We start from the raw sequence: 18,215 nt of genomic DNA, 5'->3' as shown, positions 1-18,215 counted from the left end.
CGAAAATTAGCAACCCAAGGTGGGTTGCGGGGGTGTTATAGATTAAAAAATTTACCCCCTTTCATGTATGCGTCCCATAGACTGGAAACTCGGCAGGGATGTTACTTTAACTGCGAGAACGAAGTTTCCGGTTAACCAGTTCCCAAGGGTGATTTAGCACGGACAACACCGGGTAATTCACATAGCAATATTATAGAAATGTCCAATTTAAACTACTAGCTAAAGCCGGGAATTTCCGCAGATTAGAGAGAGTCTTCGTTTCTCATTGATGGCCAACTGGCCGCTTAGTCAAAGTATCATTCAATTATTAAATATTATCTTTACTAAGTAGTACTAAACAAATTCGCTATAACGTGTCTGTTTGTTCGCTTACTTCTCTAAATTACACAATGGATTTTGATGCGGTTTTCGCCATAATTTAGAGAGTTACGAGTTTTTTACAAATTCTCTCTACGCCATATATTGAGGATATTTAAAATCCGTTGAGGAAAATGCAAATACCTTTACCATGGAAACGAAGAAAACACTAACAATTAAATTGCATGATTTCATTAAGAATAGTTGAATTATTCTTTAGGGGTGGTTTCTCGAAACCTCACCTATACGGTGACCTTCCTTTGTTTCGAAGGTCAAGTGTGCAAAATTTCATTGAGAGCGGAATAAAACTGTAGATTTGTATAAGAAATAAACAAACGGAAACTCAAGGAATTCCTCCCCTGCTTTTCAACAGTACATATATGTACTATCATTGTAAATAATTATAATTATACTACAGCCAAAATATCAGGATACAAGCAACATTAATGAATGATGTGTTCTATTTTATGGATAAAATTATTTCGCAAAATGCAAACTATCATATCTCAAGCCAGTTGACACGAGCTCATATATGTCAAAGAAGAAAAGGGGCAGCTTGTTCGGTGCTCTGATTTCTCCAAAGTCATTCATGAAATCATGTTCTGTTTTACTCTGAACTTGAAGAAATGTTGCACACTTGATCTTCACTGTCTACGTGAGATTTCGGAAAACCATCGCCATCACCCTTCCCCACAACTTAAAACAGAATTTGGATACTACGTAATGAAATTTTGTTTATTTTTCTTTAAAAATAGTAAATTTCTAAAAAAAAGAAGAGAGGCGGGTTACTGACTACATAAAAAAATGCACCCCATCCTCCTTAACTACCCCTTATACCAGATTTTTGTATTTTTTTTGATGAATTTTTAATAATTTTGCGTTTAAACTAACAGGAAAATTACATTATTCAAATCATTTAGAAAAAAATATAATGTCTATATAAAATTTCTAAAAACCCTTCCCTACCAATTAAGGCAAGAAACTACCGCATGAATTTATTTTCTTCCCTTAAAGCATAATTTTGGTACAAGTACACGAAATATTTTTCACGTATGATAATTTTACTTGGCTTGCTCACGAATCAGCATGCTGAATGGTTTGTTTTTTTACACTCCGGATAAAAGTTTCAAGACATATTTTAAAAAAAATGTTCAGTTTGCTTGTTTTCTAACTAAATAATTTCTACTGTGTATAGTGTATATGAGATTTAAAAAAATCTCCATCCCAATTAAATTAACCCCTTTGGGCAAAGCTGGTCACTTTTGCTACGTATTTAATTACCAAACTCTAATTTTTACACTTAAATTTTTTTTAATATAAACACCCGGAGTGAATAGAAATAGTTAGCTCGAGAAATAATTACACACGATATCCTTTAATTTAAGGTTTCATTTTTTTTAAACGGCCAGTATGGTTGTACTTATTCTTCTTGAGAAGCGTCTAGGGTGAAATTTTAGTACGCAACGAAATTGCGCGTGCACCGTGGAACGGAAAATAGCTACTATCGGATTAAATCTAATGCACATGTTCGTTTTCATCCAGAAGTGCTCGAACGTAAGATATGCAATGTTGTTCTATTTTGACGTGATAACGTCTTGTAAATCGATAAACGCCGGCTGCACGCAAGAAAAATTGTCACGTTCCGCCTGAGCCGAGCGTGCAAGAATCGGCCAACCACCGTGCGAGAAAATCTTCTATAATATCGAACAGGTTAAGGCGGGCTTCTTAACTAATTACTGTTGATTATATTTAAAATAAATTATTCAAATTCAAATTTGTAAAAACTGTGAATAATATTTTAAAATTAAAAAGTATGCAATTTTTCATCAATGTTTTCTTATGACGTGATCACGTAAAATTATCGTCCGTAAACCGACTTTACAGACAACCCCCCTTTTTTTTTTGCTAAGCTGTGTACACAAAAAGGAAACATTCCTTCTGTGTGTAAAGCTGTGTGCGGCTCTGTGTGTTGCGGTCGCCAGGACCTGCTGTTCAGCAAGACGCCTCGGCCGGTGGACCTCCTGCGAGACCTCTTCGACGCCGCAGTGTCCGTCAACGACTACCCCCCCGACGACCACCGCTGCGAGGTGAGTCTGCGAGCCGGTGCCATCGAGTTCAGAACATCCGCGCACGCGGTAGCTGCGACCCTCGACACTTACAAAAATTTTGTTGTTATTCTTCCCGGAGAACTAAAAGCTAAAATTTATTTTCAAATAAAAAAAATGGGAATCCTTCTTTTCACAAACGAGAGAGCCAAACTCCCGATTTTGCATCTTCGGTTTTTTTTTGTTCATTGTAAATAAATATGACGGTGTTGATAAAAGGATACTAATGGTCAATTAGGTTAGGTTAGCTACATTATAAATACTTTAAAACATTGTGGACGGTTGATTTGGTTAGGATAGCTACATTAAAGATACGGAAAAAAAAACATAAACTTCGGGGATATTCGGGTTTTGGCTCTCTCGTCTGTGAAAAGGTTTCCTAAAAAAAAAATTGCCAGTAATGGGGACTGTCAACAGAAGTGAAAACTTAAAACTTTGTTTTTAAATGTGTAATATGACATAAATTTCTACGTCGAATTTACGTAGGAAAATGATTTTGGTATTATATCAGTACGATGTCAGCATGATATCATTTATCCTTACATCATTTTTTAGTCACAACAGATGTCAGTGGTATGTAAAAATTACGTAAAAATTCCTTACCAAGCTATGACCTACCACTGATGTCAGACCTAGGTCATGTATTCATGTGGTCAAGTTAACTTCACTTACTGCTACTACAGCATGTCGGTGATGCGAACTCACAAGATTGTACCCATCCAAAAAAAAGGCCAACACGCACGTGATACAGTCGAGTATATACAATGTATTAGTGTTTATATGCGTATACATGTACACAGGCCGCTGCGATTCGTCAGTCTGTAGCAACACGTCACTAGCATGTCAGTGACGCGAACCCATAAGTTTTGCCCCTACCAAAAATCGCTTTGATAAATGTTAATATTTGGCTAGATAATTTAACTGATCAAGAGATGGCTTTAGTATCTAGGTACGTTTTATATATTGTTATAACTTTGTACTTGTACTTTACCTTAAATACTAATTTTTATTGAATTATAATTTTATTTATTCATGTGAGAATGTGATAATTTATACTTTGTTTATTTATACATTATATAGAATTTTAATAAATTGTTCTTTTTAACTTTCATCTTCATAAAACTAGTGTAAGGTTTCTTATGTTATATTTTATATATTTATTTCTCAGTTATTATACATTTATAAATGTTTCCATAGTCAAAATACCGCATGTAATTTGAAGTGACTAGATGCACTCACATACAAGCTTGCTTTCGTGAGTGCTAAATTTCCTATTTAATTGAGTGAATATTGTTAACAAAGTGTAAAAAAAGGGAAAATAAAATAATCATTACTTATGGTTAGAAGAAAAAATATGAATTTTCTTTCATAAGTAACCAATTTGCTGGCAACCAGAATTACTTCTGAAACAACTGCGTCACTAAAAGAAAGTGTTGGCAATAGTGCTGGGCTTGGAATCTTACCCGGGCATTTATGAATTGTGTTGTTCCAGTACCTCCAACGGCTAAAGTTATTTTTGAACCGTTCCCTGCATAGCTTTCCAGTATTAACCGCGCACATTAATAAGCATAATAAAATAAAATAAAGTCCAACAATTGCATATTCTATTATATTTTCCATGGCTTAAAAAAAGTCATTGAATGAAAAATCAATTACCGTTAGAAATAATCTGTAATTTCTCAAAAAAAAAAAAAGTATTTATATCTGCAAAAATGACCATAGCCATGTGTAGAACAAATTTACAATAATTTTCTTGTAGTATTACTATTTCATGGAAACTGGTTTCTAAAGAGAAATTCTGGAAGAAAAAAAACTATAGAAATATATATTTTTTTCTGTGCCAACGCTCAAGAATGGGGAGCTCGAATGTTGGCGAAGTGTTAAAAAAAAGGGGGGGGGGGGGGGGGAAAGTGGACTTTCAGCCAACTGTACGAATCCTTGCAGGTTATTCGTTACCTGGTTTTTTCAAGTATTTTGAAAATCCAGCGTGGCCCACAATTTAATACTTTATTGAAGGCGAATGTACGTGTCATACGTATTTTAGCTACCACATAATTTGCCAGAAACACTAATTTTAGCAGCAGTGCTAAATGGCATGTTCTAATATAGCAAAATTTGATGATTGAGCATAAACGATTAATTCCGCACAGAATTACTTGCGCATAATCTTATACAGTCACCTCACTGTACTATAACTTTTACGCTTTTTTACTTACATACATGTACAAGATCTTTAAAATATATCTGTAGCCTACGAATTTTCCTATCCTTACATAAGAGAAAGTTTACTTCAGATTTGTTTCACGCGTAATATCTTAGCTCTCGGCATACGGCATTTGGTAGCAGTAATTTAGTGCATGGAACAAATTCGCATGAGACGGAAATGTGTAACTACGATGCTGCCCTCTATGGCTGATGGCGCTAACTGAAGTTCACGAAGCCAAAGAGAAACTTTATTGTATTAAATTAAAAAAAAAAAAGAAATTTAACTAGATAGGCAGTATTAGAATAAACATTTTTTGTTGAAAATAAGGACCAAAGCAGATATTTAGTATTTTATTCAAGTCTTCTTCGCTTTTATCGGAGCCGTTTCATTATATTGTTTAAAATTTCAGTCTGCAAATGGAATTATTCGATTGTTGACGAAGCTGCTCCGGCAGCGAATTATAGTGGCGGGTGTGGAAAATAAGTGTGTTTCAAATTTCAAAAATTTAGTTGTAAACACAATTTGCTAATATTTATCACGCCCTGCATTATTTTTAAATAGTTCTACGTTAAATTTCGTGTCAGAGTTTCGTATTATGAGTGTATTTGCAATATGGGAACACGTGGTTAGAGGTTAGATGTTACACATCTCAATTGAGCACTGAAAGACTCGCTCGCGTTGATATTTATTTTTTGGCCCAATAATCGGTTTGTATCGATTGTTTTGTCGACGAGGTGAGCCTCGACTTCTCGGTGCTGACGCCCAGCGGCAAGCACGTGGGGCAGATGAAGGTGCTGGACGCCTTCGTCAACACGGGCAACACCTACCGCCAGCACGAGCTCCTGCTGCACCCCTTGGTGAAGAGCTTCCTGTTCCTCAAGTGGCGTCGCCTCAGCGCCATGTTCTACGCCATCCTCGCAGACTTCGCCGCGTTCGTGCTGGCCTTGACAGCGCTGTGCTGCGACCTCTACCTGCTGCCCGATCGCGGGCGGGACCCCGTCTTCGACGTCGGTGCCGCCGTCTGGAGGACTTTAACCTTCCTGTTCCTCGGTGTCTTCGTTTTGCAGGTAGGTCGGCGCCTCTGCCCGGAGGACAGTAACCTTCCTGTTCCTCGGGGTCTTCTTCTGGCAGATAGGTTAGCGCCGCCGACTAGAGGACTTTCATCTTTCTGTTCCTCGGTGTCTTCGTCTTGCAGGTAGGTTAGCGCTGCCGACTAGAGGACTTACACCTTCCTTTTCCTCGAGGTCTTCTTCTGGAAGGTAGGTTAGCGCTGCCGACTAGAGGACTTTCACCTTCCTGTTACTCGGGGTCTTCTTCTGGCAGGTACGTTAGCGCATCCGACTAGAGGACTTTCACCTTCCTGTTCCTCGGGGTCTTCTTCTGGCAGGTAGGTTAGCGCCGCCGACTAGAGGACTTTCACCTTCCTTTTCCTCGAGGTCTTCTTCTGGAAGGTAGGTTAGCGCCGCCGACTAGAGGACTTACACCTTCCTTTTCCTCGAGGTCTTCTTCTGGAAGGTAGGTTAGCGCTGCCGACTAGAGGACTTACACCTTCCTATTCCTCGAGGTCTTCTTCTGGAAGGTAGGTTAGCGCCGCCGACTAGAGGACTTACACCTTCCTTTTCCTCGAGGTCTATTTCTGGAAGGTAGGTTAGCGCCGCCGACTAGAGGACTTACACCTTCCTTTTCCTCGAGGTCTTCTTCTGGAAGGTAGGTTAGCGCTGCCGACTAGAGGACTTTCACCTTCCTGTTACTCGGGGTCTTCTTCTGGCAGGTACGTTAGCGCATCCGACTAGAGGACTTTCACCTTCCTGTTCCTCGGGGTCTTCTTCTGGCAGGTAGGTTAGCGCTGCCGACTAAAGGACTTTCACCTTTCTGTTCCTCGGGGTCTTCTTCTGGCAGGTAAGTTAGCGCATCCGACTAGAGGACTTTCACCTTCCTGTTCCTCGGGGTCTTCTTTTGGCAGGTAGGTTAGCGCTGCCGACTAAAGGACTTTCACCTTTCTGTTCCTCAGGGTCTTCTTCTGGCAGGTACGTTAGCACATCCGACTAGAGGACTTTCACCTTCCTGTTCCTCGGGGTCTTCTTTTGGCAGGTAGGTTAGCGCTGCCGACTAGAGGACTTTCACCTTCCTGTTCCTTGGGGTCTTCTTCTGGCAGGTAGGTTAGCGCCGCCGCTAGAGGAATTTTACCTTCCTGTTCCTCGGGGTCTTCTTCTGGCAGGTAGGTTAGCGCCGCCGACTAGAGGACTTTCACCTTCCTATTCCTCGAGGTCTTCTTCTGGCAGGTATGTTAGCACTGCCGACTAGAGGACTTTCACCTTCCTGTTCCTCGGGGTCTTCTTCTGGCACAGGTAGGTTAGCGCCGCCGACTAGAGGACTTTAACCTTCCTGTTCCTCGGGGCCTTCTTCTTCTGCTTTGCTTGGGTATGTGGACTATACCAAAATTTATTCAATGCCAGGAACTTTTTATGTCATCTTTATCCCATTGTTGCTACTCAGAGTGCCTTTAACTTTAGAACAGTTACCCACTCCTCAGACGAATACATCGATATTAGTTTTCTCAGGCACCAGTACACTACCTGCCCCAATCCACATCTTGCACACACCATGTCAAAAGGAGAACCGGATATAGTCTGTGTCACGTAACTTTTCCCGGATTCCCAAAGTTCTCAATGTACCAATGGTAAACATTTCCCAACTGTTACTTGTTAAGCACAAAATAAAATTTGTTAGCAAATAATGTTACAGAAAAACACAATGGACTTGTGACCGCCACATGCGATAGATGTGAAACTACATGCTTCAATTATTATCCACTTGGACGATAAAACGAGATAGTCAATATTTTCACTTCAAAATCAGCAATAAAGTACACAATAAAAAATTTAATATCACCATGTCTACAAAATGTTTAGCTGGGAGATGGCCTGAGTGTGTGTTGCAGTTTTTTCCAGCGTCCATGTCCATGAGAAGTTGCGATCAGCAGGACGAGTGTCTCAGAGGAGTCCTGCAAACATGTTGAATTTTAGGTTTTGCATTTGTTAAAAAAGCTGTCTGAGCAGTAAAATATTATAAAAAATTTTGTGTATTGCAATATTAAAACAAATTTTATATTCAAGAAGTAAATAATACCACACCAAAATTCAATAACAAATTTGGAAATGTCAATTCGAAATTTTTTACATTTCTAATTGAATTTGATTGACTTTTTGAAGATAAAGTTACTTGGTCGTTTCCAAAGAGACGAAAAACGCTTCAATGTAGCGTCGCTTCACTAGCACTCGCCAGCGAGAGAAGAGTCCTTTTCAAATCTCCATCCTAAAAACACAGTTGCACATTTTGTCACGTTATGACGAGTCATCGTGACTCGCAGGAAAGACCACTGTAACTACTTGTGATATGACGAGTCGTCGTGACTCGCAGGAAAGACCACTGTAACTACTTGTGATATGACGAGTCGTCGTGACTCGCAGGAAAGACCACTGTAACTACTTGTGATATGACGAGTCGTCGTGACTCGCAGGAAAGACCACTGTTACTACTTGTTATATGACCAGTCGTCGTGCCTTGCAGGAAAGACCACTGTAAATACTTGTGATATGACGAGTAGTCGTGCCTCACAGGAAGGACCGCTGTAACTATTTGTGATATGACGAGTCGTCATGCCTCGCAGGAAAGACCACTGTAACTACTTGTGATATGACGAGTCGTCGCGCCTCGCATGAAAGAACACTGTAACTACTTGTGATTGATGAGTCGTCGTGATTCACGGGAAAGGCCACTGTAACTACTTGTTATATGACGAGTCGTCGTGACTCACGGGAAAGGCCACTGTAACTACTTGTTATATGACGAGTCGTCGTGACTCACGGGAAAGACCACTGTAACTACTTGTGATATGACGAGTCGTCGTGACTCACGGGAAAGGCCACTGTAACTTCTTGTTATATGACGAGTCGTCGTGACTCACGGGAAAGACCACTGTAACTTCGTGTGATGACTGGGGACAGGGGACTGGCGTGTGTCGCAGGAAGTGGCCCACGCCGTCTGCTTCCCGCGGTTCTACCTGCGCGAGCTGGAGTCGTGGCTCAAGTGGGCGTGCTTCACGCTGGCCGCCGTCACCGCCTCCGTCCAGAAGGACGACGGCCACGGCTGGCGCCGCGACCTGGCCGCCGTGTCCGTGCTGCTGGCCTGGACGGAGCTCATGTTCCTGCTGTCGCGGCTGCCCAACCTCGGCTATTTCGTGCTCATGTTCTTCAAGGTCACCACCAACATGTGCAAGGTGAGTGTATTTCCAGGTACATTGACTCTGATTTCTTTCATCTCCCTCGGAATCTCACTGATCATCTTAGTCCAATGAATCCAATGTTGATGAGAGGTTGAACCCTGTCCATCCATTTATTTCATTCTATCTGGGTATGTTTGCCTTCTTCCTTAGGTAGGAAGTTAAACCATGATACATTCATTCTTCATTAATCCATATATTTTCTGGTGTGTTGCTTTTTCCACTATAATTATCATTCATCTTTCATGGAATTACACTAATCATCTTTATCTTACATCACAAATTTTGAAAAGACATTAAACACTGTTCCATTATTTTATTCTTATCTGATGGGTTCGCCTTGAACTTCCTCGAGTTAACCATGAGCTTCGAGATCTAATGGATACTCATCCTGACAAAATGTTTAATCCCAAATCACTGATATACTGTCTGGCGCACTGCTGGTGGATTTGATTTTACTATTTTTACCCCTTGATTCACAATGAGCTTAATTATCCAGTAACCTCCAATGTTAACGAGACTTTGAACCCTAAGACAGTTATTTAATGCCTGGTGCTTCTGACATTCGAGTTCTTCCTTGGGTTCATGCTAACTATATGACCTTTGATGTTGATGGGAATTTAAACCCTGGCTCACCTCATTCCACCCTGGCATGTTGAAAGTACTGCTGGCATTCGCTTTCATTCTTCCTTGAATTCACTTAAACACTTATTCAGTTATTCAATGTAAGGTGCTTTTGTGTTTGCAATCTTCTTCCTTGGGTTCAATTAGAGCTTCGTTATCTAACTACCTTCAATGCTGATGGTAATTGAAACTCTGGCTCACTTAATTCATTCCAACCAGCAGGTGCTGCTAATGTCCGCATTTATCTTCCTGGGGTTCACGACCTTTGAGGTTGATGGAAATTCAAACCCTGGCCATACTAATTCATTACACCCTGATGTGACCTAGGTGATGCTGACATTCGCGTTCATCTTCCTTGGGTTTATGCTGAGTTTCATGATCTAACGACTGCTGACTACTGACGAGACTTTGAACCTTATTAATTTTTTCAATGCGAAGTGTTTCTGATGTTTGCGTTCTTCTTCCTAAGGTTCACTTTGAGCTTCGTGATCTAAGACCTTCGATGTTGGTGTCTCGATTATTTCATTCCACCCTGGCATGTTGCAGGTGCTGCAGACATTCACGTTCATCTTCCTTGAATTCTCTTTAACCCTAATTCAGTTATTCAATGCCAGGTGCTTATGTTTTTGCAATTTTCTTCCTTGGGTTCAATTTGAGCTTCATGGTCTAACTACCTTTCGATGTTGATGGTAATTCATTCCAACCTGGCGTGATGCAGGTGCTGCTGATGTCCGCGTTTATCTTCCTTGGGTTCACAACTTGTGATGTTGATGGAAATTCAAACCCTGACTCCCCTGCTTCACTACACCCTGATGTGACTGGCATGTCGCAGGTGCTTCCTTGGGTTTACGCTGAGTTTCATGATCTAACGACTGCTGACTACTGACGAGACTTTGAACCTTATTAAATTTTTCAATGCGAAATGTTTCTGATGTTTGCATTCTTCTTACTCGGGTTAACTTTGACCTTCGATGTTGGTGTTTCAATTATTTCGTTCCACCCCGGCATGTCGCAGGTGCTTCTGACATTCGCGTTCATCTTCCTGGGCTTCACGCTGAGCTTCATGATCCTGTTCCGCAACGAGGAGCCCTTCACCTCGCCGTTCCGCGCGCTCGCCAAGGTCGTCGTGATGATGACGGGCGAGCTGGAGTACTCGGACGTCTTCGGCGGCGAGGAGGTTGCGGCGAGGGCTTGCGCGCGGCTCGTCTTCCTAACGTTCGCGATCCTGGTGGGCGTGGTGCTGATGAACCTCATGGTGGGGCTGGCCGTCAGCGACATCGGCGTGCTGGAGAGCAAGGGGCTGATCGGCCGGCTGCGCAAGCAGGTGGACTTCCTGCGCATGCTCGAGTACTTCCTGTACAGCGAGCGGTGCCTGAGGTGCCTGCCAGGGGCGGTCGTCGGGAAGGTGACCGAGCTGAGGAAGGTGAAGGAGGTGTGCAGGATCTACCCGGGCAGGACGGACGTCGACGTCACCCAGCACCTGTCGTCCAGGCTCCGGCACGAGGTGATGTTCCACGTCTTCGAGAGGAAGCGCTGCGACGCCGAGTACACCCTCAAGGACGTCTACGAGAAGATCTCCGACGTGCTGGAACCCCGCGCGACCCTCGACGACCCGAAACATCGCGGGGTTTTTGATGTCCTAGCCGAGATCAAGGACGATCTGGAGGAAATACGGAAGGACCTGCCAGGTGGGAGTGTCCGACGGTTGTCCGCGGCGACGCCGAACAAGATAGACACTCTCCTGACGAACGTGGACAGCATAAGACTAACACTCAACGTCATCTTGAACAAGCTCTCCATTGATCATCACGTTGTTGAGGTATCATGAGCGAGATTACTTGATTGCCTTCGTATTTTTTTAAAGAAAGAATGGACTTTAAAAGACTAAATGGCAAAACAAATATACAAGAAAAAAATTTTTTCTGCAAGCATATTTATGTTTTAAATAATAAGTTTAAATTTGTAGAAAAAAATATTTTAAGTTATTTAAAACTTATAAATTTCTTTATTTCACTGCTATTTTTTTTGCAATAGTGAAATTTCAATGGTTTTCTTTTAATAATAGGAACTAATACCAAAGGCTCTGTGTTTCGTAACCTATTAAAAAACTTCAATTTTTACTTCACAGTTTTTCTTTTACGAATTTTGGAGTACGTTCTCTTGTTAACTATAACATCTTTGCTCTGGAAATTTGAAGAATAGTATCTATACTCTGGAAATTTGAAGAATATCATCTATGCTCTGGAAAAATATCACATCAATACTTTTAAATATTAACGACAAATCTATGCTCTTTACAAGAAGTTTAAAAGAAAACTGTTTGATTTAAACGAATCGTGTGTTTTCGAATAGAATTAGATGTTTTCGTTATTTTTAGAGCGGTATTTTGGTATTTCTCATTTAGAATTTTTTATTTTTATTTGAAAATATTTCCAACAGCTATGTTAGCTAAAGCTAAAATAAACTTTAAATAAATATTGCTACTAGAAAACTTGAAGGAAAAAAAATATTATTTTGGGTATTAAAATTACATTACCGGAATATGAAATATTAGTAGGAGCATACATTAATTATATCATTACAATATACATATACATATAGTCATATGAGACAAGGACATTTCTCACAACGTGATTGAAAGGCCAGTTCACTCCCTTGCACATAAAAGCGACTACGCACGTTATGTGCTTGCCAGTGTCACCCTTATCGCTGCATAGCTTTCATGGCAATTAAGTGTATGAAGGCGTACTCTTAAAACCTTTTAATTTTGTTTATTATTTGACTGGCATCCTATTTTTATGCTTCCTAGCACCCTACAAAAAAAATATTCGTACGTGTGTTACTCTAGTTATAAGTCAAAGTTTAAACCCATAGAAACGTTTAACATATGTGGATTTCCTACAAAAAAATTACTTTTTTTTCTAGCCGAATGTGCAACTACTTAAACGTGTTATCATTTGGCTCAATTCTGGTAACACACGTTTGCATTCGTAATGTCTAAATTAATGGAATCTTTACAAAAATGTTAAAGAGATTGTTTATTAAAATAAAACTAAATATTTTCTAGATTATAAAATTTATTTTTAAAAGCAGAAGCCAACAAAATTTTGTCAAAAATATCTCTGAAATTATCACAGATATTTAAATGTGTATGTACAATGTTAATAAATGTGAGAAATTATTATAATTAAATTTTTTCTAAGCTTATCTGCAGTCAAACTGTTGTTATTTAATAAAAGCGCCCTCTCAAAAAGTCTTAGAAAACATAATAAATTATGCCCTGTACCTTAAAAAAAAGGGGGGGGGGAAATTGTATACTAAAAATAATGTTTCTTTTAAGGTTTCACTCAAATAAAAAATTGCCTCTACCGTACCTTTATCTAATTTCGAGTAAAGGCACATTACATTTTACATAATACTAACCAAAATATTGGCATTAAAAATTCCAAATTAGCGGCAAAGTGTTTTTAAATTAAAATTTTACAGCCGGGAGAATATCAGAATCACAGGGTAACGGAAATGAGTAGGCAACGTAGTTAAAGTAAGTAACATATGTAACGAATATTGTTCTATGGCACAAGGTTTTAAAAGAGTTTTGAATGAAACATATTTACAGATGGCAGCATCACTGCTGAAGCACGTGGCGGCCACGCAATTATGTGTTTGATTGGCATTAGTTATCAGGCTACGATATGCAACCGTAAACGACGTAATATATAAGCAAGTCCATAGCTGTTGGCTTGCAGAAGCTTGGTGCTGTGGTTTGGCAAGTCATTGTAAACAAGCATGTCTGTACTTCTACACGTGGCTAATATTTTATAATTTCTAGATTAAAAGGTTATAAAAAATAGTTTTCTGTTTATGTATTCTGGTTTTGGCAGTGTAGAAATCATTTCATCACAATTTTAAGGAGAAGGAAGAGAAACCAAAAAATACAATACAGCATTATTATTTTTTTATGTTTCTATAAAACTGTTGATACAATTTATTTGCGTTTCTGTGAAAATATAACTAGCAATATTTCCCAGTTTTTCACAATATTTTACTGTTTATTAGTTGAAAATTTTCTCAAAAATAATTATCAGGAAAAACTAACCTCTCGGTTTTCAGTACCCCTAATGCTTAATTCCAAGCCTTCTCAATAGGCCCGCGGGCTTAATTCGGCCCACAGACATATTTCTGCTGGCCCGCCATGAAAAAGATGAAGTGAACACAAAAGTTCAATGAAAATTACTTAAAAATCAAATAATTGTTGGGGCTTAATATATTTGCATTCAATTCATAAGTATTTTAAGTATTATTGCAATTTATGATAAATGATACAATTTTGTTTATTAAAATTTCATTTAAATGAGGTTTGTATAAAAACATAAATTATTTCACTTTTTTTTTAACTTGAAATTCCCACACTCTCAGGTATTTTTAAAAATTAATGCAAGTGTCCCGAAGGTAAATTTAATTATGAAAGCCTGGTTTAGATGTTAATTAGCTCCTCGTCGTGTTAGCTCTCAGTATTTGGCATTTACCAACAGTAAATTCGTTACCGAGGTTAAGATGGTACGCATCACCGGTGAGGGTTGAACGACTCGCTCAGACGCTTTCATTTTCTTTTATTTATTTTTTTTGCAAGAGGTTTGAAACCAACGGAAGGATGTCTGAGCTCTGGCCGACCTCGTAGCCCGTTTTCCCCTTTGCCCTTTCCACTCGCAACAACGGCACGTCTCGGAAGTTGGTGATCCAACCTCGCTCGCAGAGGGGGTGGTGGACGTGACAGCCCACGTCAGCTGCAGGCGACGGGGCCTGTCGTTGAGGAAACTACCGCCAGGGAGTGTTGCGACGCTGTTGCGGCGCCTCGCTGAAGTCTCCCCCGCGCTGTCTCCGAATAGTTAACGACACGTCCGCCTACCCGGGCCCACACACGCGGTGCGCAGATCTCCAGGAAAAAACAACGCGATTTCCAAATTAAAGATATCCGAGTGGGGTCTGCTTACGAAAAGCATTTAAAAGTTGACTGAGGACGTAAAAGTACTTTTGAGTTCGTATCAAGTTTTTAAAATGTATTGTTATAAGAGTTAAAATTGCTAAAACGCATGTTTTCAGAGTAATGTTTTATGCGTAAAACAACCGGTACACAAGGGCGTCGCCAGGGGACGAGTACGGGGGGGGGGGAGTTTCCCCCCTACCCCCCCCCCCGGTGACGCCCCCCTGGAGCCCTAGAGATTCAAAAAAAAAAAAGGTAGCCAAATGCAAAAAAAAATACATACTTTTCCCACTACTTGCCCGCCCACCCTCCCCCCCCCCCCCTAGGCCATCGGCTGGCGACGCCCTTGCCGGTACAGATTCTTGAAAGCACTTAAGGGACTTTCATGAAACCTTTATCTTCATTTCTGGGACATATAATGTTACGGTCATCGCTCACAGTTGTCCTGTGACGACGAGAAGACTGCGCGCCGGTCCAGAGGAGACACCGCGCTAGAAGCACCAGCGAGCGTCGCGCTTATCATCCCGCCTCACTAACACACATACACCCCTGACGAGGCGGGCCCCTTTAACAAAAACATACTTTAGTCTCAAGGCTGAGAAACTAGCCGTGAAAGGAAGTCCGAATTCTTTCGACGCTAACACAACCCGATACATATCATCAACGATTTTTTTTTCTTTTTGGCAGAATTTTTTTGCGTTTACTAAATTTTCCGCGTCAAGTTAATCATTTGACAGTAACGATACATGACATTTAAGGATTTAGACAGCAGTTGGCTGGCTAAACAGCAGAATATGGCTACATTTTTATTAAAAGATAGCGCCACAAAGTCCTCAAAATCCTCAAGGATGCATGGAAGGACGAGAGCGACTAAAGTACAAACTGCCACAAGAAACGTCGTTGGAAAATTACTTATTAGGAAGAAATTAATTATATTTTTCTTTCTTTCCGATCACATGTCTCTGAAGGTTGATGGGAAAAACAATGCCATTCGAAGTGTTTTTTTTTTTTTTTTTTTTCCTGTGATGTTGCCTGATTGAGTCTTAGGTTCGTTTGATTCTGAAGTACACAGCCAAAAATTTAAAACCAATGCAAAGATTTTCAGAAGACAATGCGCTATTTTGTCTTCACTAGAGTGTCCTGAAATACATTTTTTCCCCCGATGGAACTCAACAAATTGTCTGTGGTTTTCATAACTAAATTTTGGACATGAAAATTGTGGCACAGAAATCTTAAAACTACATGTGACATACATTTATCATTTATGAAAAAAAAGGTAAACGGATTTCTTTTAAATACTCAAAATAAACAAAGCGACGTTGACAGTTGAAAAAAAAAACTATGCGGTATTTCAAAGCCTCATAAGTTAAAACCAATGGGGCAACTGATTTGCAAAGCAGTGCCGCTCCTATGTCCTTCCGATTTTAAATATCAAACAAATAAAAGAGCTCCAATCATAAATCACCTTTAATATTTGATAGATAAATTCAGAATGTATGTATAATTCAAGAGCCGTCATTTGTCATACTTCATTATTACATAAAAAAGTAAAACTTTCTATTTTTCTTCATGGAAGAGTTGTTTTGAGGATTATGTTGCTATATAAGCTTTATTGAGTTTCAATAGAATAAACGTTTCATCAAAACATGAAATTTTTTTTATCCCAACATGTTGCAGGCTCACTTGATGATTTACGAAAAAAAGCTATTTCGAATTCTATCTGAATACTATAAATCTGACGCAGAATTTTGTACAGTTATGCAAACCTTAATAAATACATCTGTGAACATTTAACGTTTAACATCATTCAAATCATGTGTATATGTATATATATATACACTTTGCATTTATATTGCAGCATGTGTTGATGTAACGAAATAGTACTACTTATGAGTTATGAGCCGTTGGTATTTTACGTTATGATACTTGATTAACATCGGATATATAAAAATATGTTTACCACTAAATATAATCTCGTATATTTACGTTTTAAGTTCCGTTTTAATCTGCAGATGAAACTAAAACAAATAACTATAGTTTTATTTATTACATAGTAAGCAAGGAAAATGAAAAAAAAAATATTTCTCTGATGTTGATGTAGATGATCTTTGAACCGTAATACCCTTGCTATAAAAGGGAAGAGGAAATATGCTTCATGATTGGAAGTTCAGGGCAAAGTCCGCAACAGGGAGGGAGCGTATTAACTTCTTGATTACTTGGCGTTGTGGAAGCCATTTTCTTCCTTGTTCGTTACAAGGCCTCGTTGGTCGTCAGATTTCAGTTTTCCTAATTAAACTGCCCAGCGTACGGTATCTTGTTGCGCGTCGAGAGAATTCGCTCCAGGTCTTAGGAGGTAGGTTTACCAATTATTGATCAGCGAGCAGAAACCTTTCACAACTCCCCCTCCCCCCCTTTTCCACCATCACCACCAAAACACACACAAAAACACGACACGCATGCGCAGTGCTGTGCTGGTCAACACCTCATCAACCCAGAGAAAGGTAGTAATTGGGTGGATTTTCCGCTATTTCGCACTGTACATTTTTTTCGTAAATGTAACTGAAAATACCATGTAAAATTACATATATCAGTAAAATCTGTAAAATTATAGATACATTTAGATGAAATCTGTACCGTTGCCAAAAAAAAACTTTTTCGCATAACTAATGGCTTTTGGATTCTTGCCGCATTTATGGTAGGTGTATTATTGTCCCAGTTGTAAACCGTTACCTCAATAGTTTTCCAGTATTAACTGCGAACATTAGTAAGCATAATAAAACGAAAGAGTACAATATTTAAATATGTTAATTATGGTTTTAAAAAAATTACGCTTGAATGAAACATCAATCAAAATATAAATTATTGGCTAATTTTCATAAGAATTACTCAGTTTTATCTCGAAATTTAATCATAGACACATGTTGTCGAAATTTAAAATATATTTCTTGTAGTATTACAAGTCATTTCTTGGCAACTGGCTAACAAATGATTATTTTGTAAGAGTAAACCACGACCGATAGAATGCTTAATCTAAATCTAAATAACATTTAGGGTTTATACACGTTCATTCACTACTAGCGTGTTTTTTGATAAGTCAAAAGATACATGAAAGTAGCCAAAAAAAAAAATGTAAATAATTTATTTTGGAAACCGGAAACTCCTTTTTTTGTGGTTCTATATGGTTCTTTTCTTTTTCTCTGTGGAAAAACTGAGGAACTATGTATTAAAATAAAATCTGTGAGGTATTTATTCGTACGAAGTTTTTTTATGTGTAAAGAAACTAGAGGGAAAAAAAAAATTGGGGTGTGGCCGTCAACGCGTTTGAAGTGAAATTTCTCATATAGAAGGGTAAAATATTTGTAGGATATACAAATATTTGAAAAAATAAGTACAAGTATGCAAGTATACGAGAGTGCCGGTAAGTTTCCAGGTTTGCAAGAGTATATATATATATATATATATATATATATATATATATATATATATATATATGTGTGTGTGTGTGTGTGTGTGTGTGTGCCATTAATCGATTGTAGAAGTATGCGATTAAACAAGTATGTAAATGTGCTATAATGCAAATATGCCAATGAGCACTCTTGCAGCTATCTGTGTTTTTATTATTTAATTTGTTACCCAATATGTGAATCATAAAATAGCTTA

At 39.1% G+C, this 18,215-nt stretch overlaps 1 protein-coding gene across 1 annotated transcript in view; it reads left to right on the top strand.

Moving 5' to 3' along the window:
* Positions 1-11,461, top strand: part of LOC134539011 (transient receptor potential cation channel subfamily A member 1 homolog) — a 64,169-nt gene extending 52,708 nt beyond the window's left edge. Inside the window, exons 16-19 of the mRNA XM_063380675.1 lie at positions 2,340-2,444; positions 5,403-5,735; positions 8,696-8,947; positions 10,590-11,461. Of these exons, the coding sequence (XP_063236745.1) occupies positions 2,340-2,444; positions 5,403-5,735; positions 8,696-8,947; positions 10,590-11,402 (1,503 nt within the window). The 3' untranslated portion in view covers positions 11,403-11,461. The remainder of the gene's footprint in view (positions 1-2,339; positions 2,445-5,402; positions 5,736-8,695; positions 8,948-10,589) is intronic.
* Positions 11,462-18,215: the final 6,754 nt, after the last annotated feature.

The sequence above is a fragment of the Bacillus rossius genome, chromosome 14 (assembly GCF_032445375.1).
Source record: "Bacillus rossius redtenbacheri isolate Brsri chromosome 14, Brsri_v3, whole genome shotgun sequence".
In the NCBI taxonomy this organism is placed as follows: domain Eukaryota; kingdom Metazoa; phylum Arthropoda; class Insecta; order Phasmatodea; family Bacillidae; genus Bacillus; species Bacillus rossius.
Note: the sequence above shows the minus strand (reverse complement) of the source record. Positions and strands in the feature narration are given on the sequence as shown.